This window comes from Enhydra lutris, unplaced genomic scaffold, assembly GCF_002288905.1.
Source record: "Enhydra lutris kenyoni isolate GAN:26980312 unplaced genomic scaffold, ASM228890v2 scaffoldscaffold47, whole genome shotgun sequence".
Lineage (NCBI taxonomy): Eukaryota > Metazoa > Chordata > Mammalia > Carnivora > Mustelidae > Enhydra > Enhydra lutris.
In genome coordinates this window covers 11,145,094-11,166,487 of record NW_019154131.1, presented here as the reverse complement: position 1 = coordinate 11,166,487, position 21,394 = coordinate 11,145,094, and the positions used below count along the sequence as shown (strand labels likewise).

At 38.9% G+C, this 21,394-nt stretch overlaps 1 protein-coding gene across 2 annotated transcripts in view; it reads right to left on the bottom strand.

Annotated features, from left to right (window-relative positions):
- LOC111156618 (coiled-coil domain containing 171) overlaps positions 1-21,394 on the bottom strand; it is a 284,698-nt gene that overhangs the window by 51,448 nt on the left and 211,856 nt on the right. For both annotated transcript variants that reach the window (XM_022517612.1, XM_022517611.1), the window contains one exon: positions 19,340-19,471. In XM_022517612.1, the coding sequence (XP_022373320.1) occupies positions 19,340-19,471 (132 nt within the window). The remainder of the gene's footprint in view (positions 1-19,339; positions 19,472-21,394) is intronic.

The following is a 21,394-nucleotide window of genomic DNA, read 5'->3' as shown; positions in this document are numbered from 1 at the left end:
TCCTGGGATAGAGCCCTGCAATGGGCAGCGGATAGCCTGCTTCTCCCTCTCCCTCTGCCTGCCGCTTGGCCTCCTTGTGCTCTCTCTCTCTCTCTCTGTGTCAAATAAATAAATAAAATCTTAAAAAAAAAAAAAAAGTCAAAGAACTCTACACACACACACACACTGCACTGATGTCCATCTTCTAGTTTTGATAGTGTACTAAAGTTATGTAGGATGTAACATTAGAGGAAACTGGGTGAAAGATACTATTTTTGCAACTTCTTGTGAATCTATAATTATTTCAAAATAAAAAGGTAAAAAAAGCAAAGGGAAGCAAAGTCCCTATGCACATATATAGTCTGCTCCTGTTTAATTAAAAAGGGGGGAGATACATAAATTTAATTATATATCTACACATATTGTAGAAACACATGAGAGAAGAACAAAAATGCTTCCAAAACTTTTAAATGGTATCTGCTTATTTGCCAAAGTCTCAGACTAGATCTTTTTATATCTTAACCAGTCTTTTGCCTATAACTCCCAAAGACTCCTTTATGGAGTCACATGAGCAAGACAACCTGAGAGGATGGCAGACACCTGTGTCCATTTGCTCCCTGACTGTCACAGCAATGCCAGCTGTTCTGGGGCCGGAGTACAGCTGTGGCCCCAAAGGAGTCGAGGCAATCTGAGGGGCCTCTGTCCCCATCTCTATTCTCCACTCGAAGTCAACCCCACATCTGCCCTAAAAGTTGGGCCAATGAGGGAGGTGGGCTCCCACCCTCTCTACCATCAGGAATCACCAAATGAGTTGGGATGGAGGACAGTCAATAAAGTCTAGGTTTGCTCCAATCTGAGCCCAAAGGTGTTCTTGCTTCCTTCCTAGTTCCCTACCGCAAGGCTTGCCTGGCCCCTAGTGCTGGCAACCGCAGTTACCATGTGCCAAACATCACAGCGTGAGCTTTGCATACTCTTCTAATTCTGGCCAGGACTCTGTGAGACACGTTATCTCTACGATTAGGAAACCAAGGTTCAGGGATGCTAAGTACCTTACCCAAGGTCCCCTCACTAATAAAGAATGGCGCTGGGGTTCAAATTCACGTCCGTTCAATTCCAGAGCCAGCGCTCATTCCATGTGTTGCAAGTTTCTGAGGTTGCTTTAAATTTGGGGTTTAGTGTTTTTTTGGTTTGTTTGGGGCTGTCTATTATACCAAATTTCTCAGTAAGAGCAGCAGAATTAATCTAGGCTTTCCAAGTTTCAAAAAATGCACAGCTAGTCTATCACAACATTCATTTAACTGTCGATTCAACCCAGACTCTCTCCTCTCCTGACGGAAAGGGTATAAAAAACAAAGCCCCTCTTGAATTTTGCTATGAAACCAGGATTCTTGAAGTTCCCAAATTCTATAATTATTACACCACATTGACTTGGGACAACCAATTTTTCCTTACGTAATGGAAATATTTATTTCAAGTAAAGGAACTTCAGATGACATTTCTTGAGCCTTCAATTCCATCTATAGAATATGGGTTCAATAAACACTTGCAACAAATTCATGAGTCTCTATTCTGTCCTAATACGTCACATAATTTCTACACTACCCCCCAAAACCTCTTTGGATTTCAGAAAAATGTAATTTGAAAGGAGGCCATGAGATTATTTTAATGAGAAAAAAATTAAATTAAGCTTACAAATTAAAGCAAATCTATCATTCATACAATAGGTTATTTTGAAAATGACACAATTTGGAAAAATAACTTCTAGTGTGTTTCATTGACTCATATATGTAAAATGGCAGTGTGTTGTACAGCTCCCAGCTGTCTGACTCGAAGCTCTGATGTTATCAGTGACAGACATTAGAAGACTCCAACCGCCAAAATACCCCAAATCCTACCCACAAAGAATGCGTTCTTCTGGCTCACACATCCTCATTCTCTATGAGATCCATGCACAGTAAACATAGGCATGGAAGGAATATAAATATAACTAAGAAGTTATTTTTAATTCCCATTTTACCGGCTACAACTAGGGAAGGCTTTTATCTTGTCATATCTGGGATGTTACCTGGAAGAAAAACGACCTTTTCTTTACATAGAAACTAGGATTTTGGCGAATCAAGTTTTTCCCCCTCTATCTCTCATACAAGATGTTTTCCCATTCCCGACAGCCCACTTTTGACCCAAGATGTCATTGGGGGTTTTGCGCGTGTACTAGAATTACTATGTTTCCTTTAGAGACTGGTCTGGGTCCCTGCTACCACTTAGGATTGGGTGCTCTTATTTCTTTAGTACAGGGCATGGTTAAAAACACGTGTAACTAGATATTCACTGCAACGTACCTACAGACACTGGAATGCTTTAGCGTAACGACAGTGACAATGATAAGGACTGTAAATTAGAAGAAAACATTTTGTTGCAAATATACAACCTTCTTAATCAAGTTCAACTGAAGACAAAATAGCATGAATTGACTTGATGCCATAGTGTGTAGATGCAGGTATGTTTTTATTGGTGTTATTTTATAAAGAAAAAAGAGAATATCAGAGTTCATTTTCCCCCTTTTTGCCATTTGAAATGGCCCTGGACCTGACTTACCCCATCACTCAAAATTTTTACTGGCACTACTTTGAAGGATGTAAATATAGTAGCTTTTCAGGTATGAGAAGGAGCCTCATGGGAAACCATATTCAGCAGAGTTGCAGAATACTCTTGCATCAGATTTTTTTTTAAGTGATGTTTTCTTTATATCGTGTTTAGACTCTAAACTTTCTGCTGGCCTCCACTCAACCATGGCATATACAACTTCAATGTGCCAAGAACAAGAACAATTCTCTTTCAAATATGTTATTTCCAACCAGAACAGAATCAAAGCCAATCTTGAAGCTAAATGCAGCTTCCAGACTGATGGTGATTACTGCTTTTATTATGCTAAAGTTTATCATAAAGAAAGACCAGAGGGATAAGCAGGAACATTGGTTTCCTACACAAATATGGGAAAGAGATCACCAAAATAATCAAGGACTGAGAAAAAAAGTTTCTCCTGGAAACTCCTGCATATGGACATGAAGTCATAAAAAACAACAGTAATCTTAAAAAAAATTCTAAAAGAAATGAGTTTCTCAAAAGATACTGCTAGGTTAATAATAATAATAATAATAGGGGCGCCTGGGTGGCTCAGTGGGTTAAAGCCTCTGCCTTCTGCTCAAGTCATGATCCCAGGGTCCTGGGATAGAGCCCCGCATCCAGCTCTCTGCTCAGCAGGGAGCCTGCTTCCCTTGCTCTCTCTCTGCCTGCCTCTCTGCCTACTTGTGATCTCTGTCTGTCAAATAAATAAAATCTTTAAAAATAGAAAGAATAATAATAGTAATAATAATTAATAATAATAAATTACCTTGCTTTAGGACTTAAAAATTTAAGCAGCATACCAAATGTCCAACATATGCTAAATTATACAACTTTCACTGGGTTTATTAACAAAGATTGATAAATTGAGAGTAGTTTAGTTATTGGATAACACAGAATGAATTGTGAGTCATAGGAAACTGTGAAGAAGCTTAACCTCATTACTTTAGCTCTCCTTCAGGAAAAAAATAATTTATTACAGTTACCATTCTTGAGCACCTACTATGTGTTGACATCACTGGTAGTTTTATAATGGGGATTATTGGGCTGCTTGGATGTTATTGACATAGAGGTAGGACAGTATGGTATGAGTGAACAGATAGATTTTTGGATTCGATTGTGACGGTGTGAGCTGTGATGCAGGCAGCCTAGCTTTGTCCAAATGTCAAAACCATAACATCTGGCACTAACGTGCAGAAATGTTTATATGCACTTACAGCCCTCGGAGACCAGAGTTACTTGGACTACTATTCACTCCTTATTTTAAGTAATAGATACATGTGTGAGGGTGATTTAGATTCCTCAACCAAAAGAAGGGCATTTTCTAGCTATCCTAAATAATATATATACAAATCTGAACACAGTCTTGTTTTCTGTGGCAAAATGTATAATCTCTAAGCTTTACCCTGTACTTGCAATTTAGGACTTATTTAGCACAATTTACCCATAAAGCTACTGAGGCTCAGAGTCCATAACTAACTTTCTTAAGAGCACATTGCTAATAAGTGGCACAACTGGGAATCAGAGGTCCATCTAATTCTAAACTCCTTGCTGTTCTCCTTAATATGCACACAGTTCTACCTCTTACGAAGGCCGCGATAGAGGAAAATCTTGGTTCATTCATTAACATATTCACCAAGTACTTTTAAGCACTTAACTATGTTCTAGATGCTGAGGATGCAGCAGTTAAAGACCCTCCCCTGCACTCATGGGTCTTACATTCTAGTGAAAGACAGGTAATAGACAAATATATTCGGTCACCTGCTATGAAGGAAAATTAAACAGGGTCAAGGCTGTGAAGTATGAAGGGAGAAGGGTGGCTACTTTAGTTAGTGACAAGAGAAGGCTTCCATCATTTGACACTTAAGCAAAGCCATGAATGAATGAAGGAGTGAGCCTCATGAAGACTTGGCATATGGCATGCCAATTAAAGGGACCAGTAAGCTCCAAGCCTCAGAAATGGGACTATGCTCGGTGTGCTCAAGCTACAGCAAAAAGGTCAGTACTGCTCTATACTCAGGGACTGGAAGACAGAGTGTTAGAACATATAGTTGGAAAGAGGCAAGGTCCAGATCATGAACAGCCCAAGGGCAAAACGAGAAGTTTGAATCTTATTTTAAGGGTGATGTACAGCCATTCAGCTGTGTATTAAGAGAGGAATGGTACATCCTGATGCACATTTAAGTTGGGGAAATAATACATGTTTAAATTTCATATTGAAACTGAGTAGATAAAACATTAATCAAGTAGATTATCTCCCCCCAAAAGCCAAATGGCTCTTCTTATTTAAAAAAAAAAAATTGGAGGAGAAGAATATAAAACAAGACTAGTAATGCACTGAGACTCTTTCCCTGCCTTTACACTTTCTGAAGACTGCCGGCAAATGGGTTCCCATGTAAGTGCTTGTTTTATCCCTCTTGTGTTCTGAGGTTCTGTTTTGTAACTCCTCTCTGACTGCACAACCCTCCTCGGTCACCCAACCTTCTGTCAAGCACAGGGCTGGGTACAGAGCAAGAGTCCCCTACATACTTGTCCAGTTTGATTCAATTAACAACATGTAATATTGGCATGGTTCTTCGTTGTAGATTGTGTGAGACTCTCAATTTCAGTAATAATGGGGACCGTACTGAGAGTGCATACTTATCTTCTTCAAAAGGTATTTGGGGCTTAACAAAGGGCACTTAATATTTCAATAATCTCTTTCTGATTTACACTTTTGGGAGACAGAGCAAAGTGATAACCAGCACTTCCCATTTGTCTGTTTCACGGGCAACCTACAAAGATCCAGCTGCTTTCATCAAATATGGTAGTGTAGCAAAGACACGGCCTTGTTGTACTCTTTTGGGGATTCGGTATGTCAATTTCCTTAAAGGAGTGGTGTTAATACAAGGAGAAAAGTTACAGAAATAAGTGGCTCACGGGGCTGAGAGCTAGTTGATCATGACCAAAGAAAACTGCTCAGTCCATTATCTCAAAACAAACAACTTTCAGGGAGTGCAATTGATCTAAGCTACCCTTCCACATACAGAGAAAATGCATGCACACAGGCACACAACAGTGAATGCCTCATCTTTTCTCTTCTCACATAACACTGTCAGCCTTATTTATGAATCTCGGCAAAGGACACCTATAGTTGGTATCTTTACATTAATTTGGACAGAAGTGCTAAAAAGCCATTTCACTGGAATTATAAGAATTTGATGCACTTGTTTGTGGTTTAATTAAATTCAATACGAAAAAAATTCAATATACCTAAAGAAAGGCAAATTAGTCAAGAGAAAATACCTTAGGCCTTTATTTAGAGCTAATTCTTTTATTACCATGATTCCATTCTGATTCTGATATATCAGATACGGTTTGGAAATTTACATGCTTCAGTCGGGGTTATCAGCTACTTCAATAATCCCTACAATCTCTACTCGATACCAAAATTCAGTGAAGTATGTTAAACTCTATCTCCAGAAAGAAAGTATTACTACATTGTTTTAAGGACAAATTGGTTCTAAGGCGCTTTCTGGTATTCGACTAAAGACATGAATTCACTTTCTGTACATTACAAAGGAACAAATAATAAGATTTCCATGAACTCCTGCAGAGACCATAACTTATTCATAGTATTGCAGAACTTCAGTAGCTGAAAAGAACATTACCGATCATGAGTAATCGGTACCTGCGTGGCTCAGTTGGTCAAGCGTCCCACTCCTGATTTTGGCTCAGGTCATGATCCCAGAGCCCTAGGATGGAGCCCTGAGTTGGGCTTCATGCTCAGTGGGGAGTCTGGTTGGGGATTCTCTCCCTCTCTCTCTCTTTGACTTTCTCACCCCACACCCCACTTGCTTCTCTCTCTATTTCTCTCTAATGCAAATAAATAAATCTTTCAAAAATATAACTACCAGTCATGAGATCAAGATGAGGCCGTCCCACAGATTTCACTCCTGCCACGCTATCTAGTGGCTGGGATTCACACTCCAGGTTTTCCCAACTGTATTTCCCAACAAAAGCATTTAAAAATATATATATATTTTGTTTATTCACTTGAGAGACAGTGACAGAGGAAAGGGGAAGAGGCAGAGGGAAAGGGAAAGGAAGAAGCAGACTCCCCGCTGAGCAGGGAGCCCGACATAGGACTCGATCCCAGGACCTGGAGATGATGACCTGAGCTGAAGGCAGATGCTTAACCATCTGAGCCACCCACGTGCCCCCTTAACAAAAGCATTTTATAGGAAAGGATATTTTTAGCTACATAATCTTCAAGCCCCCCCCCAATGCCATCTTCTCTATGAAACCTTCCTTAATCCTCTCCTAATTTGGAAGAATAAATTTCACACATCTCTGAAGGCGAGGTTATGGTACTTTATCTATGCCTCTCCTACAGCAATCATGTTTCCATCTCATGTCACTCTTAAATTCTATATTCCCCCCAAAAGATTTTTAAGTCCCCTTGGCATCCCAGAACACAGCACAATGCCTTGAACGTGACAGGTGCTCAGTACATGGTTGAATGGTATTAGCCATATCCATTGTATATGACCAAGAAGCTGGCCATTTTATTTCTCTCAAACAAATTTCTTGGTGTACATTGATCTCTAAATACGCTCAAATGACATTTCTATTTCTCCTCTAGTGTAAGTGGAAAACTGAAGCAAACGGCATTCTGGTTCCTAAGCCTCCTGTAGATTATCAGAAACTGGAGCTATAAACAACCAGGTCCTCGGACTACCAGACATTGCCCTCTTTACCTAGAGCAACTTCCTGGATACCAGGACAGCCTGACCCCTCCAGACCCTTGAAGATTCTACATTACCTTATCCAGTAGGGGACAGATGGTCAGAGGTGAAAGGAATAAGCAGGTTACCTGACGAGGAAGTTCATCCCTTATGCTTTCAGGAGTAAAGTGGGAGGGGCCCAAAGAGAAGGTCCCAGGGGACTCCTAATCCCATGGAACAGAGATGCATGTATAGTTTGCAAACAGGTATTAGACATGAGCAAGATACAGCCTATTAGAGTCATATCTGATTTGCATACAAGAACTGAAGTCCCTTTGAGTTTTCCAGGTGGTGCAAACTACTCTGCCATTCCTGTATGACCGCAAGTAAACAACAAGAGAGAATAGTTAAATTAAACTTAAATTTCACCCAAGAACACCACTCCAGATTGAGGGATGGTAGCTACACTCCAGATTGAGGGATGGTAGCTACGCTCCAGATTGAGGGATGGTAGCTACGCTGTGGTGAGCATAGCTTAATGCGTAAACCTATCAAAACACTAAATTCTGCACCTGAAACTAATGTAACATTGTGTGTCAACTATCCTCAAAGAACAAAACAAAAATCCCAAAACCATTCCATAGGCTGAATGTGCTTCATTATAAGAAAAACAAAAAGCTTACATTGTAGCAATAATACACATTATTTGTGTGGAATCTGTTTCACAATGTTGGTATGGTTCCCATAATTCCTTATTTGAAAACTTGGAACCAGATGTATTTTGGAGCTCGGGAGTTTTGGGATTTGGGAAATATGGGGCACAGACCACATGTAAAGGAGCCCTGAACTCAGGATCTAGGCCAGCACCCGCCAATCAACTCCATTCTATAGCAAAACACTGGAGTAATCCCACCAAGGGGGAGAAACCGAAACTGTCCAGGGCCTCCTGTCAGTTCTTCTCACGAGTCCCCACAAGACTCGTGAGGTCAGGTCAGGTCAGGGCTTTTGCCTCCCAGTCTCCAGGCTTTAGTGGTGGAACTCAGAGTTTCAGACTGGAGTTGTGGGCCTGAAGGATGACAAACTACTTGCATGTTATTAAAAAAAAAGAACAAATGTATCATCTGGGATTGTTGCTATCCATACTTACTTTCATAGGGTCATGATTTCACTGGAGTACAAAGATATGACAAGCAAAATGATTCTAATAACTTATTTAACGATTTATTGTTAAATTTATTGTAAAATTCAGACACAATATTCTGCTAGTTACAACGGAGCCAGAAATCAACACAGGCACGTATGCACACACGTATGGTTTCTAGCTAACCTGCCAATTATTACAACCATGCAAAAATTAAGGCAGGATGTCAAGATCAAATCAAAAAATTTTTTGAGAGCGAGAGCAGGGAAAGGGGGCATGCTCCCTCTCTCTCTAAAATAAGTAAGTAAATCTTTTTTAAAAAGAATAATACACTATATGTTGATTAACTGAATTTAAATAAATAAAAAAATTTTTAAGAAACTTGGGTGTGTTCAGTATAATGAAATACTTATAATGAATATTATTGCATGTGCCATGTTTTTGATAACAAAAGTGATCTATATATACACATATGTATAAAATTTGATGTGCCAGAGAGCAAGTTTTCAAAAAATTTCTAGCTTGTATTGTTAGTTTATATATAAATTTCTTTTTTAAACTGTAATTTAGAAAATCTAAAGATTTAAGATTTATGTTTAAGTAATTATTCAGATTGCTATGAATCTATAATCAGAGAAATGTGATGGACATGACCATCTTGTACAGTAAGTGTTTTAAGTGCAATCTAAGTGGATATTCGTGTTCATATTAATAAACTGGTAACTTCTGTATTAATAATTCTTTCACTAAGGCTTTACCTGTGATCATTTGTCTCTTAGTCATGGATGTTAACATCCAAGATCTGCTGACCATGAAGACATAATAAGAAAAATATCTGTAATAGACCCTGAATTTACCTTTTATCAGTCATTGTTTTATCTGCGGCTTAACACTAACAAGAAATCACCTAACCTCTTAATTTGCAGTAATTATAAACTTGGTAATAACATGAGAAACGCAAAACTTTCAAAGAATTCCCTTTCACTTGATGAAGAATTATAACATCTCTCAACTCACACATAGTGTCTCGATAATAATAATAATCATGACTGGGGTGCCTGGGTGGCTCAGTCGGTTAAGCATCTGACTCTTGATTTCAGCTCAGAGTAGTGAGATAGGGACTCATGTTGGGCTCCGTGCTGGGAATGGAGACTGCTTCAAATTCTTTCTGGGAATGGAGACTGCTTCAAATTCTCTCTCTCCCTCTTCCTCTGCCCCTCTCCACTGCCCCCCCCCACCGCTCCCTGCTCATGAGCATACATGTTTTTTCTCTCTAAAAAAACTAATAATGATAATAATAGCAGTATTAATGCCTGCTATCTTTTGGCGGCTTTGCATAAGACACTGTGCTAATAAATACCTCATAAGGATTATTTTTTCCTATTTTGTCCTATGACATAACTTAATACATGTACAAAGTTACACATATACATCTTTTCATTTCATCATAATTTCCTTCTCAATTTTAGAAAGATTGAAAACACAGAGTTCTTCTTTTAGACTTTAAATTTTGTGGGCGAATCATTCCATCAGATAACAGTCAACCAAAGATCAAAGGCCCAATGGCCATCTTAAGCCTCATTCGCAAATATAGAACATGTGCCTCTTTAAATATGTCACAGATTCCATTTAGGCCTCAGTGTCGGTTTGCGAAGCCCCCACCCCACAAGCAGAACCCCCTTCATAGACTTGTTTTCTAGGTCCTCCTTTTCTTTTTTTTCAAAAGTAGGCTCCACGCCCAGCATGGAGCCCAATGGGGGACTTAAACTCACAACCCTGAGATCAAGACCTGAGCTGAGATCGAGAGTCAGATGCTCATCCGACGGGGCTACTCAGGCGCCACTGTGTCCTCCTTTCGATCTTCATGAAGTTACAGCAAGTCAGGTTCACATTAGCTAATATGCACTATAAAACATACTCTAAATAAGACAGTGCCCTGTTAAATAAAACAGTGCCCTGTAACAGTGAAGTGGTATCATCTACTCCCCAGAGAAAAGGGGAAAGTGAGTTAAAGAGCCCTCACTCAGAAAACGAGTGAAAATGTCAGCATTTCGTGTTTTCCTCATTGGGTTACTACTTGTTAGTCTGCCACCTGAAAGTTAGGCCTTTTTTTAGTCTGTATGTTGAGACTTGTGGCCATTTAGGGGAATGGGGGGAGGATGGAAGCTACATCTGCTATTACTAGAAGGTTCTGAAACTGACAAAAAGCATTTAAAGCTTCAAAATTACTCATCCTACATTTCATTGGTTACTTAAATTACAGCATTTATGCAACCTCAAATAAAACACTTTTTACACTGTGATTCTGATTAACTCCAAGTTTAAATAAGTGGGGAGAGGAAGATTTACCGTAATTTGAAAAGATTTAGGATCACTTTCAGTTCTTTTTCAATTCAACACCCTCCCCCATTTCTTTTCTCTCTCTCTCTCTCTCTCTCACACACATACACACACTTCAAAGTAATAACAGTCTGTTTAATAAAACTTAAGGCATCTGTGGAATTATTACCAGAAATTACTTTTGTACCTAGTTTTAGACTGAATGATTCACTGCATTTCCCTTAATCCTTAAGTTGCATATTCATTGCTGTATTTTCCTCTAAGTGCCGTCACTTAAATTGTCATGTAAAATAGGGCAAATCAGGGTCAGTTTATATAAGCGGCATCAATCTGAAGAACTTCATCAGTCTTTATTTCGAGGCATTATGCAAAGAAAACTGACATTAAGAGAGCCTCGACTGACAGCAAATGAAATCAATCAGCAAATCACTAAGCCATAATAAACTCACTCAATTTGTAGATAACCCTTCCTTTTCCAGGTCTTCACCTAGTCAGTCCATCAAACACTGTTTTTTGTCCAAGTAGCTAAAATGAAGAGCAGTTCTGTGGCAGTACTTGAAAGTTCAAGTGCTCACAGGCTTCGGTCTCTAAATAATAAGTAGTAAGAGGCATTATCTAGTGAGGTTATACTTAAATAGGCTGCAAAAATGAGAAAAGAAAGATAGAGGAAGGGTCAGGTTTGGGATTCAGTCTTTGCCTCTTAACGTTAATGACAGAAATTATGTTCATATCACTTTGCAGCTTTTCTGCCTTGAGCTAACGTTGTAGCTCAATGTTGTAGCCAAAAAAAAAAAAAAAAAAAAAAAAAAAGCTCTGTACTTTCATGTTTGGTGGTTCTGTTTGTTTTTGACTAAATGTGTCTGAAACATTTCACACACAGGAAAATACTGTCACCATTTCAGAGATGGGATTCGAAGCCCCTCTTAAAAAAATAAATGGTGTTAATAAACTCCACAGAGGGGGAAAAAAAAGCCACAGAGTTCAAAAAAATATGAAAACACTAGTAATTCCTTAATTACTTTGTATAATAATTATTCAAATAGAAGTATATTCAAAGTGTTCACCATGGCTTTCTACCGAAATGCGAGGGAACACTAAAATTGTGAACACTCTGCTCGGCTACTAGAGTGAACGTTGCATCAAACAAATCATCAGTCAAAAACCTCCAAGAGCTGAAACGCTAAAACATTCCTGGATGTACTTAAGTCCCTCGTCCTGACCCCAGGCCCGTTTGCAGTTCAGTCCAATACACGTGATACTGACAGCATTTTACAACGTAAAAAGCCCCGCGCACGCGCATCATGCCATCTGCGCTCCCCACCGCCCTACGAGTGAAGAGCGTCTGCGCAGGAAGTAGGGGCTCCACGCGGAACATACAGTGTGGACTTCAATCCCGGCGTTCTGACTCTCCGCATAGGCTTTCTCCAGCAGGACGCTGCTCGCCTCATTCCCTCGCAAACAGAATTTTTTCTCTCTTCCAAATACCACGCCATTAAGTAATTCCCATCCTGATCAACATGCTGTTTCCAGCAAACTCAAAGACGGACAGAAACTGCGGGCTCGTGGTTGCCACCTTCCCAACGATCTGATTGCCTTGCTTGTTTTTAGAAGGACAAAAATCTCCACCGGAAGTTGAAACCTAAGCGAGCGCACACCTGATCAAGGAATGTTATATGCCAAATATTCAAAGGAAAAAAGTTTTGTAAATATCTATTAGTGCGGTTTAATCTTCACACTTTTTTCAAGGACGTCCTGTGACCTTCTGGACTGCCCCAGGACGCAGCGGGGCCGGTGTCATCACCTCCGTGTCACAGGCGAGAAGCTGACGCACTCGAAGAGCTGAGGGCCGAGAGCTCACAGAAAATAGTGATTCTAGCCTGGAATGCCAGGAGCACTTCCAGCCTATTCGTCCTTCACAAGAAATGACAACAGTGCATTCCTTGCAAAAAACACATCGGATAAAATAATGACAATTCCAGCTACTGTGCAATTTGTATCTGTGGGGGAAGGGCTCCATCTGTCCAATGGCCAGCTCTATTACTTTCCAATAAAGCTGCCTCTTCTGACTCCTGGCATACTGACTCCCCTATGATTTTATCTCTTCCTAATTATTCTTCCTTAGAATAAACAAGGGAAGAAATGATTAAAAACAAAACTGGAAAAAGGACTTCATGAATCCTGCTGAGTTTGTAAAGAATCAGATTTTACTTAGCATCAGTTCAGATCACTGATACCAGATCAGGCCCAGAAGGACTAATTCATGAATATTTTCAGCTGAGTTAAGGAGTGAGGAGTTATGAGATTCCTCAGTATGAGATTCTCTGTAGCAGAAGCTTTATACAGATGCATTTCCTTGTCCTCATCTGTCATCCCGTCATTTTCAAAAGGCAATGATAAAAGTCCCAACAATGACCAAAAAACCCCCGTGGTTTCAGACTACCACCAACCCGAAAAAAAAAATCCATGATGGGAGATGTAAAATGTCTCATCTGCTAAATATTTTAAAAAGAACTTTTTAGAACTCCTAGCTTTTTGGCGGAGAGCAGGAAGGGGGGAGCAGAGGAGGGGGGAGAGCTAGTCCTCAAGCAGACTCCCCACTGAGGCCGGAGCCTGACATGGGGCTCGATCCCACAACCCCAAGATCATGACCTGAGTGGAAATCAAGTTGGATGCTTAACCATCTAAGCTACCCAGGTGCCCCTATAACTCCTTTTATAGACATTTATTTTAGAAATATTAGCTATTAGTGCCCAAGACTGTGTTTTAACAATAACTGTTTTTTTTAAATACCTATTTTGAGAATACATCTTTAAAAACAAAGTATAAAGACAAAGAAAAGAATGGTAGTGTATATCACCTGGTGAAATATATGGACCAAAAAAAACAAAGCATACGTTGAATCTGCCCTAGATTGATTGATGCGTTCCCCTCCCCCACTCGATTACCACCCTTACGGCCCCCAAAGCTAAGTGCAGATCAAAGATGCAGAAGAAGGGAAGCAAGGAGGAAGGGAGAGAGGGAGGGCAGAAGACAAGCAATGATCGCAAACTGCTCTGATAATGATGGACAACTACATTTTCCTGGTCATCAAGAATGAAAATCTTAGAAGATACAGATCGAGGACCTCGAGGCTTAACCCACAATGACTACAACCAATATTTAAATCCAATTACTTAATGATTTAATAATTGTTATCCCAATTTGTAACACAACCTTAAAAAATGAGTCCTCTGTATGCATGAACATCTTAACATTCTGTTTTTTCTCACTTAGCACTGCTTACAGTTCTACCAGGAGATTTTGAAGAAATTTAATGTCTGCTGGCACATTATTCAAACTTCAGAGTAGAATTCTAATTTTTTTTTTTTTTTTTTTGAGAGGAAGAGGAAGAGTCTTAAGCAGGCTCCACGCCCAAGGCTGAGCCTGATGCAGGGCTTGATCTCACAACCCTGAGATCATGACCTCAGCTGAAATCAAGAGTTGGATGCTTAACTGACTGAGCCACCCAGGCACTACTAGAATTCTAAACTTTTCCTTAGCAAATAACAAAAATGTTATTCTGACAACTCACCTCAGACAATATTCTTACAACTACCTCAGAAAATGCCATTTACTCTCCCTGGTATCAACAGAAAAAGTAGACACACTAATTCTTACATTCATCTGCAAGTTAGGCCTCAAACCTAGGTCATTCAAAGGCTTCGTTGGCACAATTCATATTCTGTGGAACTATAGACTACAGCCCTCAAGCAGATAGGTGAGATGGAGAGTGGCACTTTTCATCAAAATGCATTTATTCTCAGATGAACTATATGATTTTTCCAGCTAATTGTCTTTCCCTAACAGCTCTTCTCTTCTCTGGACAGTACCTTCTAACCTTTGAAGAAGGTAGCATTTCAACATTCTATTTGATACCACAACCTAAGTCTAAAATCATTTTATGTTTTTTAACTTAAAAGATGTTTTGATTTTAGAATTTAAAGAGAGTCGCACAAACTCTCATAAATACAACTACTTTAGATAAACCTCCAAACCTTTTTGATACCTTATTACTAAAATGATCCCACTTACCAAAAAAGGTCAGATTTCTAATAATCTCCAACATTCAAAGCAGCATTATGCACCCAGAAATAAATGAAAAACAGTATCTGCAAAACAAACAGTGTGTCATGCAATATGCTCCCTCTACCTTCCCATGGAGCCTCTTGGGCTGAACTCTGTAAATTAAGAACCGGCTAAGAATGGCCATCTGAAAGGGAAGATCTAAATGGTAAGAAGATAACACTTCCCCTTAGTAATGGAAAATAAAGACCCATACTTTAAGTAAGGAGGAAACTAAAGGGCTAAGAGAAGTCAGTCACTTCGGGTAACCTGGAAGTCTTTTCCAGGGAAAAGTAGGGAATGTGTATCAAAGCCTGAGAAGGGGCATAACCTTAGATGCAACCATTCCACTTATTTTTTATCCAAAAAAAAAAAATCATGCCACAGTGAACAAAACAGTGAGGAGTTCCTGTCCATGGACAGCTAACAGACACCGAGTGTTTACAATGTCCTGTCACTCGGAGAACTTTAGATGTGTTGACTCATTGAATCATCCCAGCGACACAATGATTTGCAGACTTCTGTGATCTCTGTGTCACAGATGAAGAGGTTGAAGTACACACTGTAAGTAACCTGCCCAGTTAGGCTTCTTCTGGATTTCTGTTCTCTCCACTATGTCCTCACCAAAGAAACTGTATTCTACAGACACCCCCTACCTTTGCCCCTCTTGACCATCTTAAAGTGTGCGCGCATGCGCGCGCGCACGCACACACACACACACACACACACACACACACACACACACACCATGGTTTACAAAAGACAGGCAAGATTAAAGGCATGAATGGACCCTATTCACTGGATAGGTAATCTTTAGCAATTTACTGAATCTCAATAAACATTAGCTCCTTCCTTTATAAAATAGATAAAATCAGAGCACTTATTCATATGGCTGTTGTGGGGATGAGGGGAGATAGTAAATGTAAAGTGCTTAGCGAAGTAACTGGTACAGGAAAAGTACTCAGCAAATATTAACTCTTGATATTGCTCTTTGTTGCTTGTTATTGAATGGGGGTAGAGACGCAAACATTTATCACATACCTGCTAATAACTGCTGGATATTAAATGCATCGCATAACCGTCTCATTGGGGGAAAAACAATTCGCAGTGTAAGATAACGATAACAGGTACTACCTTTATAAAATGTGGGCAGAATATTTTTTGCAAAAAAGTTCTCTGCGTTCATGTTGTACTGGACTTTTCAGCTAAAGCTAACTTGTCTAATCTAGGTGTTTTAATTTTTTTCTAGTAGACTAATATGCAATATTTGGGAGATACAAGCACAGGTAATAATAGTTCCGGACCGGCCAAAGGAGCTTAGACAAAGGGTTTCATTGGAGACGTGGCCTCACTGGAACATCAAGTAACATGAAGAAGTAAATAGGGAACTAATGTGGCTCTTCATCAAAATTATTTAAAGCTTTGGAAGAAACAGTAAACAAGGAAGAATAAAAGAACCAAATGGAAAGATACAGAGAAAAACATCCTAAATAACCATTCCTCAAAATAAACACACACACACACACACACACACCCTTAAAAGTAATGAAAACAAACTTCTGTTGCAAACTTCATCTTGACAAGGGCCCCATTACGCATGCAATCCTAACAGCCCTCTCTTCCTGCTAGGCACTGTGTTCTCTATCTTACATGCATTGCCTCGTTCAGTCCTCCTCCAAGCCCAAGAAATTGGTAAGACTACGCTTTTCCGAGAGAACTGAAACTAAACACTAGCAGAGCTCAGAGACTACAATTTTTCTGAACTGGGTTTTCTGCTGTAGGAGCGCACCAGTCACATGGGCTTCCAGGTCTGGAGAGAAAGGGTGATTCTCTTCGCCCTTTCACGCATGCTCACGGTTCTTCCTCCATCCAGCGGTAGACCTGTAACCAAGCTTTCCATGCTGGGAAAGACGGACAGTGGCAGCTCCCATGGCTCCAGATGATGGTGGCCTTGGTTGGCCAAATGGTCATCCCCTGCCATGTCCCACACAGCGACTCTCTCCTCAACATAATCAAAGGACATGCGCTCTCTAAACAGTCCACTTAGGTGCACAGACTACAAAGTGAAACAAATACTGAATTCCTAAATACAGAGTCCCACTGAGCATAACTATACATATTTATAGACTGCAAAAAGGGGGAAAGTAGTGTTCCCTAACATTAGCCTGTCACATGGAAACAAAATTTTTTACCTGTGAATTTGTCCACAACACAGCATAAGCCATGACCTGCATCTTACACAGAGACATAATGTGTATTTTGCAGATGGAAGGAAAATCCCACTATACATCTCAAAGGCCGTACACTACCATTTAACACGGTGTCTAGATTGTCTTCTAGTATCAGACTTTCCCAGTTCAGGCTGTGCAGTCAAACACAGCTCTGCTTGAATTCAGCTCTGGGCCCTGGCACTTACTTGCTGTTGATCTGAGGAGAGGTCCCTGTTGTAGTTGCTGTTTTTCAGTTATAAAATGGAAACGATGCCATCTGTCATTTGACATATAACGCCATTTCGGACAGGTCCATTGTGAAAGTTAAACGTGACATATTTAAAGAGCTAAGCAGGATACCTCCTTCATAGTAAATGCTCACTGAAATGGTAGCTATTCTTATTAAAATTAAGGTCATTGACACTACAGAGCCTTTCTTCTCTGAGTACTCCAAAGCCTATCACCAATTCTGTGTGTGTGTCTGCGTGTCTGTCCGTGTCTGTGTGTCTGTGTAAAAAAACACTATTATGATCCAAATCACGTGTTCTTCTCTGCATGCAATACTAAAGGACAATATGGACAACTAACCTGCAGTGTACATCACAACATGTCAGTGCAAAATGTGCCCAAGTGTTTAGGTATTAGAGATGCACAGAAGTATTTTTATTAGAACTTGGAAAGACAGCAGTTTGAAATAGACGTCTCTCCATTTCCTTCTTGCTATTCACTGACGTCAGGACCAAAGAGAGCTCGTGCTTTGCCGCCAAAATATGGCATTCTGAGGATCAGTCTCTTTCCAAATCACCCAAATCCATGGTTTGGGGGAAGTCTTTATTTGTGAATTATGACGAGTACTAAGCCCTCTGAGATTCTGAATCAAGATAACCAAGTAAAGGATTATTTTACAGTCACTAGAAAAATCTCAGATTGCATTGTATTTGTGGTTACAATGAATTCATAAATAATGGTAATCAAATTTAAAATGTACATCTTAATCTTGTACTAAATAACAGTACAGTATTCTAGCCTGTAACTGACAATAAAAATATTTTATGCTGAGTTTTACATCACATATTTATTTTAAATACATTAGTGGATAATCTAATGAGAGAAATGAGTATTCTTTCTTTGTACAGCATTCATTTGGGTACTAATAACAAATTAAATTAGGGTATGGAGCAAGTAGAAAAAAATTAACATAGCCCCACTTGCACTGACATTAATTTTGTACAAAATTAAAATTTCACAGGGTCATAAACTAAAGAATGATGAAGTTTACTTTAAACCTCAAAATGTGAAACAGAAACTGAGTTTTAGGAGATATTTCTCTTTTAGATACACTGAAAAATCTGGACTGCTATTGAATCAGAACAAGCTCTTTTGAAATATCAGGCTTCCTACAGTTTACATGATGTTGATAGGTTTCTCTAATAAAGGCATTGGGCATTAAAAGGTGAATAAAGCACATATCGAATTTTGTTTTGTCCAATTAAAAAATTGTCTTAAACCTAAGGAAAAAAAAATGCTCACAATAACCCAGTAGGAGCCTCGATTACAAAGAATCTGCAGCATCTGAAAATGAGTACATTTTTGAAAAGATTTTCTTTATTAAGTTTATCTTAAAGCTACTTTGGGGTTTCACAATTTGGTACTTGGGAGTTTTATAAATGAAATAACCCAGTTTGCACATATCACGCTGTCTGTTAAAACTAAAAATTAAGGGCAAATAAATGCTCTTCAATGCCAAGTACAGTTTGGTTCCACAGTTGCTTACATTACATTGCCACATAAGAAATGTTGGCTCTACTCTGGAATTAACATTGAAATTTTTCAAATATCTCTCTTGATAATTTTACCAAAAGTGATTTATTTTAAAACAATAAGAGCTACAAATTGAGACGAGCTTAGAGAGATAACAGCCTAGTGTCTTATTGTCCTCTGCTGACAGGAAAGCATGTTCTTTACATACTGTACTCAGCTATAAAACACGTATTTTTCCTTGGTAAAAAAAAATAAATAACTTTTCTGGATTATTTAATAGGCTATTTCGAGACTGTGAGAGAAAAAAAAGAAAAACAATTATTTGAGAAATAGTGTTCCACGGTGGAAGAAAAATTAAGAGAAATTATTTGCATCTCCTTTGGGTTATTCACAATACTTGGAGGCTTTCATTCTCTCCAGTTAGTGCAATTTATTTTTCCACACGTCTCAGGAGCAAACAATGTTATTTAGACTCTAACCTGGCATGCTACCACCTCTGGCCCGCCCTTGAGCCCCTCCATCGCAAAGGTCTCCAGGTGCAGTCTGGGTAGCTGCAGGGTGAAGTCATTCCTACTTGCCGCAGTCCGTGACAGCGAGATCTGATCTCTGACCTAAAGGGAAAAAAACAGCATCAATGGTAATTCCCCTTCAGACACATTAACTGGGATGAACTGGGTCCCCTTGAGCCCACTGAGTGGACTTGCATTGATCGCTGGACCTGAAATCCATGAATAAATTTAGGACTAATTGATTTTTCGTTGCAAATAAATCTCTAATTCAGAGTGCTGGGGGAGAATGTTAAGAAGAAAAAGCATCCTCCTGCTTGAAATGAGGGAGGGAAGAAGAGTCACTGGAACTCTTCTGATCAAGAGGTTTTGAATTATTTTTTCACTGTTCCACCCTCAAAAGAAAAAAAGAAAGAAGGAAAAAAAATACCCACAAAATCAAAAACAAACAGCGATCTCCTAATTACTGTCACTTTCTTAATAGCATGTTTCATTTAACTGGTATTAACTGATATATATTAGACAAGATAGTTATTAGGTGCTAGTCTTTGAAAAGAAAACTTCAATAATATGTACCCTGGAATAAAAACAAATAGACTCAACACACAAGGAGACTTAAAAATATACCAGGCAGAGGTTTATTTGCCCATTTCCTTCTGACTAAACTTGAGTCTTAACGATTAAATACACATAAACCAACTCAGTCACGCAACTTCTAAATAAGATAACGAATAAAAGCAGTGGTATTTGTACTATATTTTAAGTATTCGGAAAGGTAACAATACAAACATATCACAGATACGGGAGAAATACCAATTCTCTAGCCAGTATAGGGATCACAGGCAGTTGATATTACACTGCCACCTTCTGGACAAAAGAGAAACTACGCCCCCATATACTACACGTAGATAAAAAGAAAATGCTCAGAAACAGATCTGTTTTCATCCTTAATTTCCAAACTTAGTAAGAGCTCTAAGATTTTCACAGCCTAGTTTTTCTAAGATCGGTGAGCTTTCGTTTTTAATTATATAGTTTAACGATAGTAGATTTCATATGTAGGTATATTTTCTAACTTTCCTTACGCCTGACTTTGTTTTAAAAATGTCTCTCTTTGCTACCATATATTGGATAAATATTATGCAACTAGCTTAAAGCCACAGGGTCAAAAGTGTTTTTGCTGAAGTAGTAACGGTCAAGAATGGGAGAACTATAAAAAATAGCACTAATTGCTCAAACATATTTGTCTATATCCCCACTTTTCCCTGAGCAACTTCAAATGTAACTTGGCAACAATATAAGATAGGAAATCTCTCCTTTGCTTTTCTATTCGACTTGGGAAGCTTCCAAAACCTGTTTGAATTATTTCTTATTTTATGAATGAACTATCACACTGCATACAGTTTCCTTAAACCAGCAAACACACACAAACATTTGATGCCATCTTTAATTGTTCATGCTAATCTACGCTTATAAAAATCTTTATACTCCCAAGTTGAGCAGAAGTAGCTCTGTCAATAAGTGAATGTCAAATGTATGCTATAAAACATACACTGTAATGCAATTTTTATAATGGTGTGAGTACTGTATGCACACCGGAGTCCCAATTCAGAACGTTTCTTTATCTCTAACAAACATTCTCCAGAGTCCTCAGTTAGGATGAGAATGCTTTTAACTTACTTAACATAACAAAATAAATCCTATTTTACAAATACATTTGCTTTAGGTTTTATATTTTATATGTATGGATACCTTCTCCTGCTTTTTGTGGTCACCAATGCACACTCAGATAAAAGAAAACATTAATGTGGATTAAGGTACTGAGAATTTATCAACATCAAACCACTAGTGTTTTTGCCTTCTACCCTTCTGAACCATAGTCAATAGATCTAAATATTTTACTGCACCCTGGCCAATTCATTGTTTGATGTTTAAAAACTCACCCAGAATCAAAGAAAATTTATTAAATTTGAGCCCCCAAATGAGATACTATTAGCTTTGAAAGTCAAGTTTAACTGCGATATTGATGAT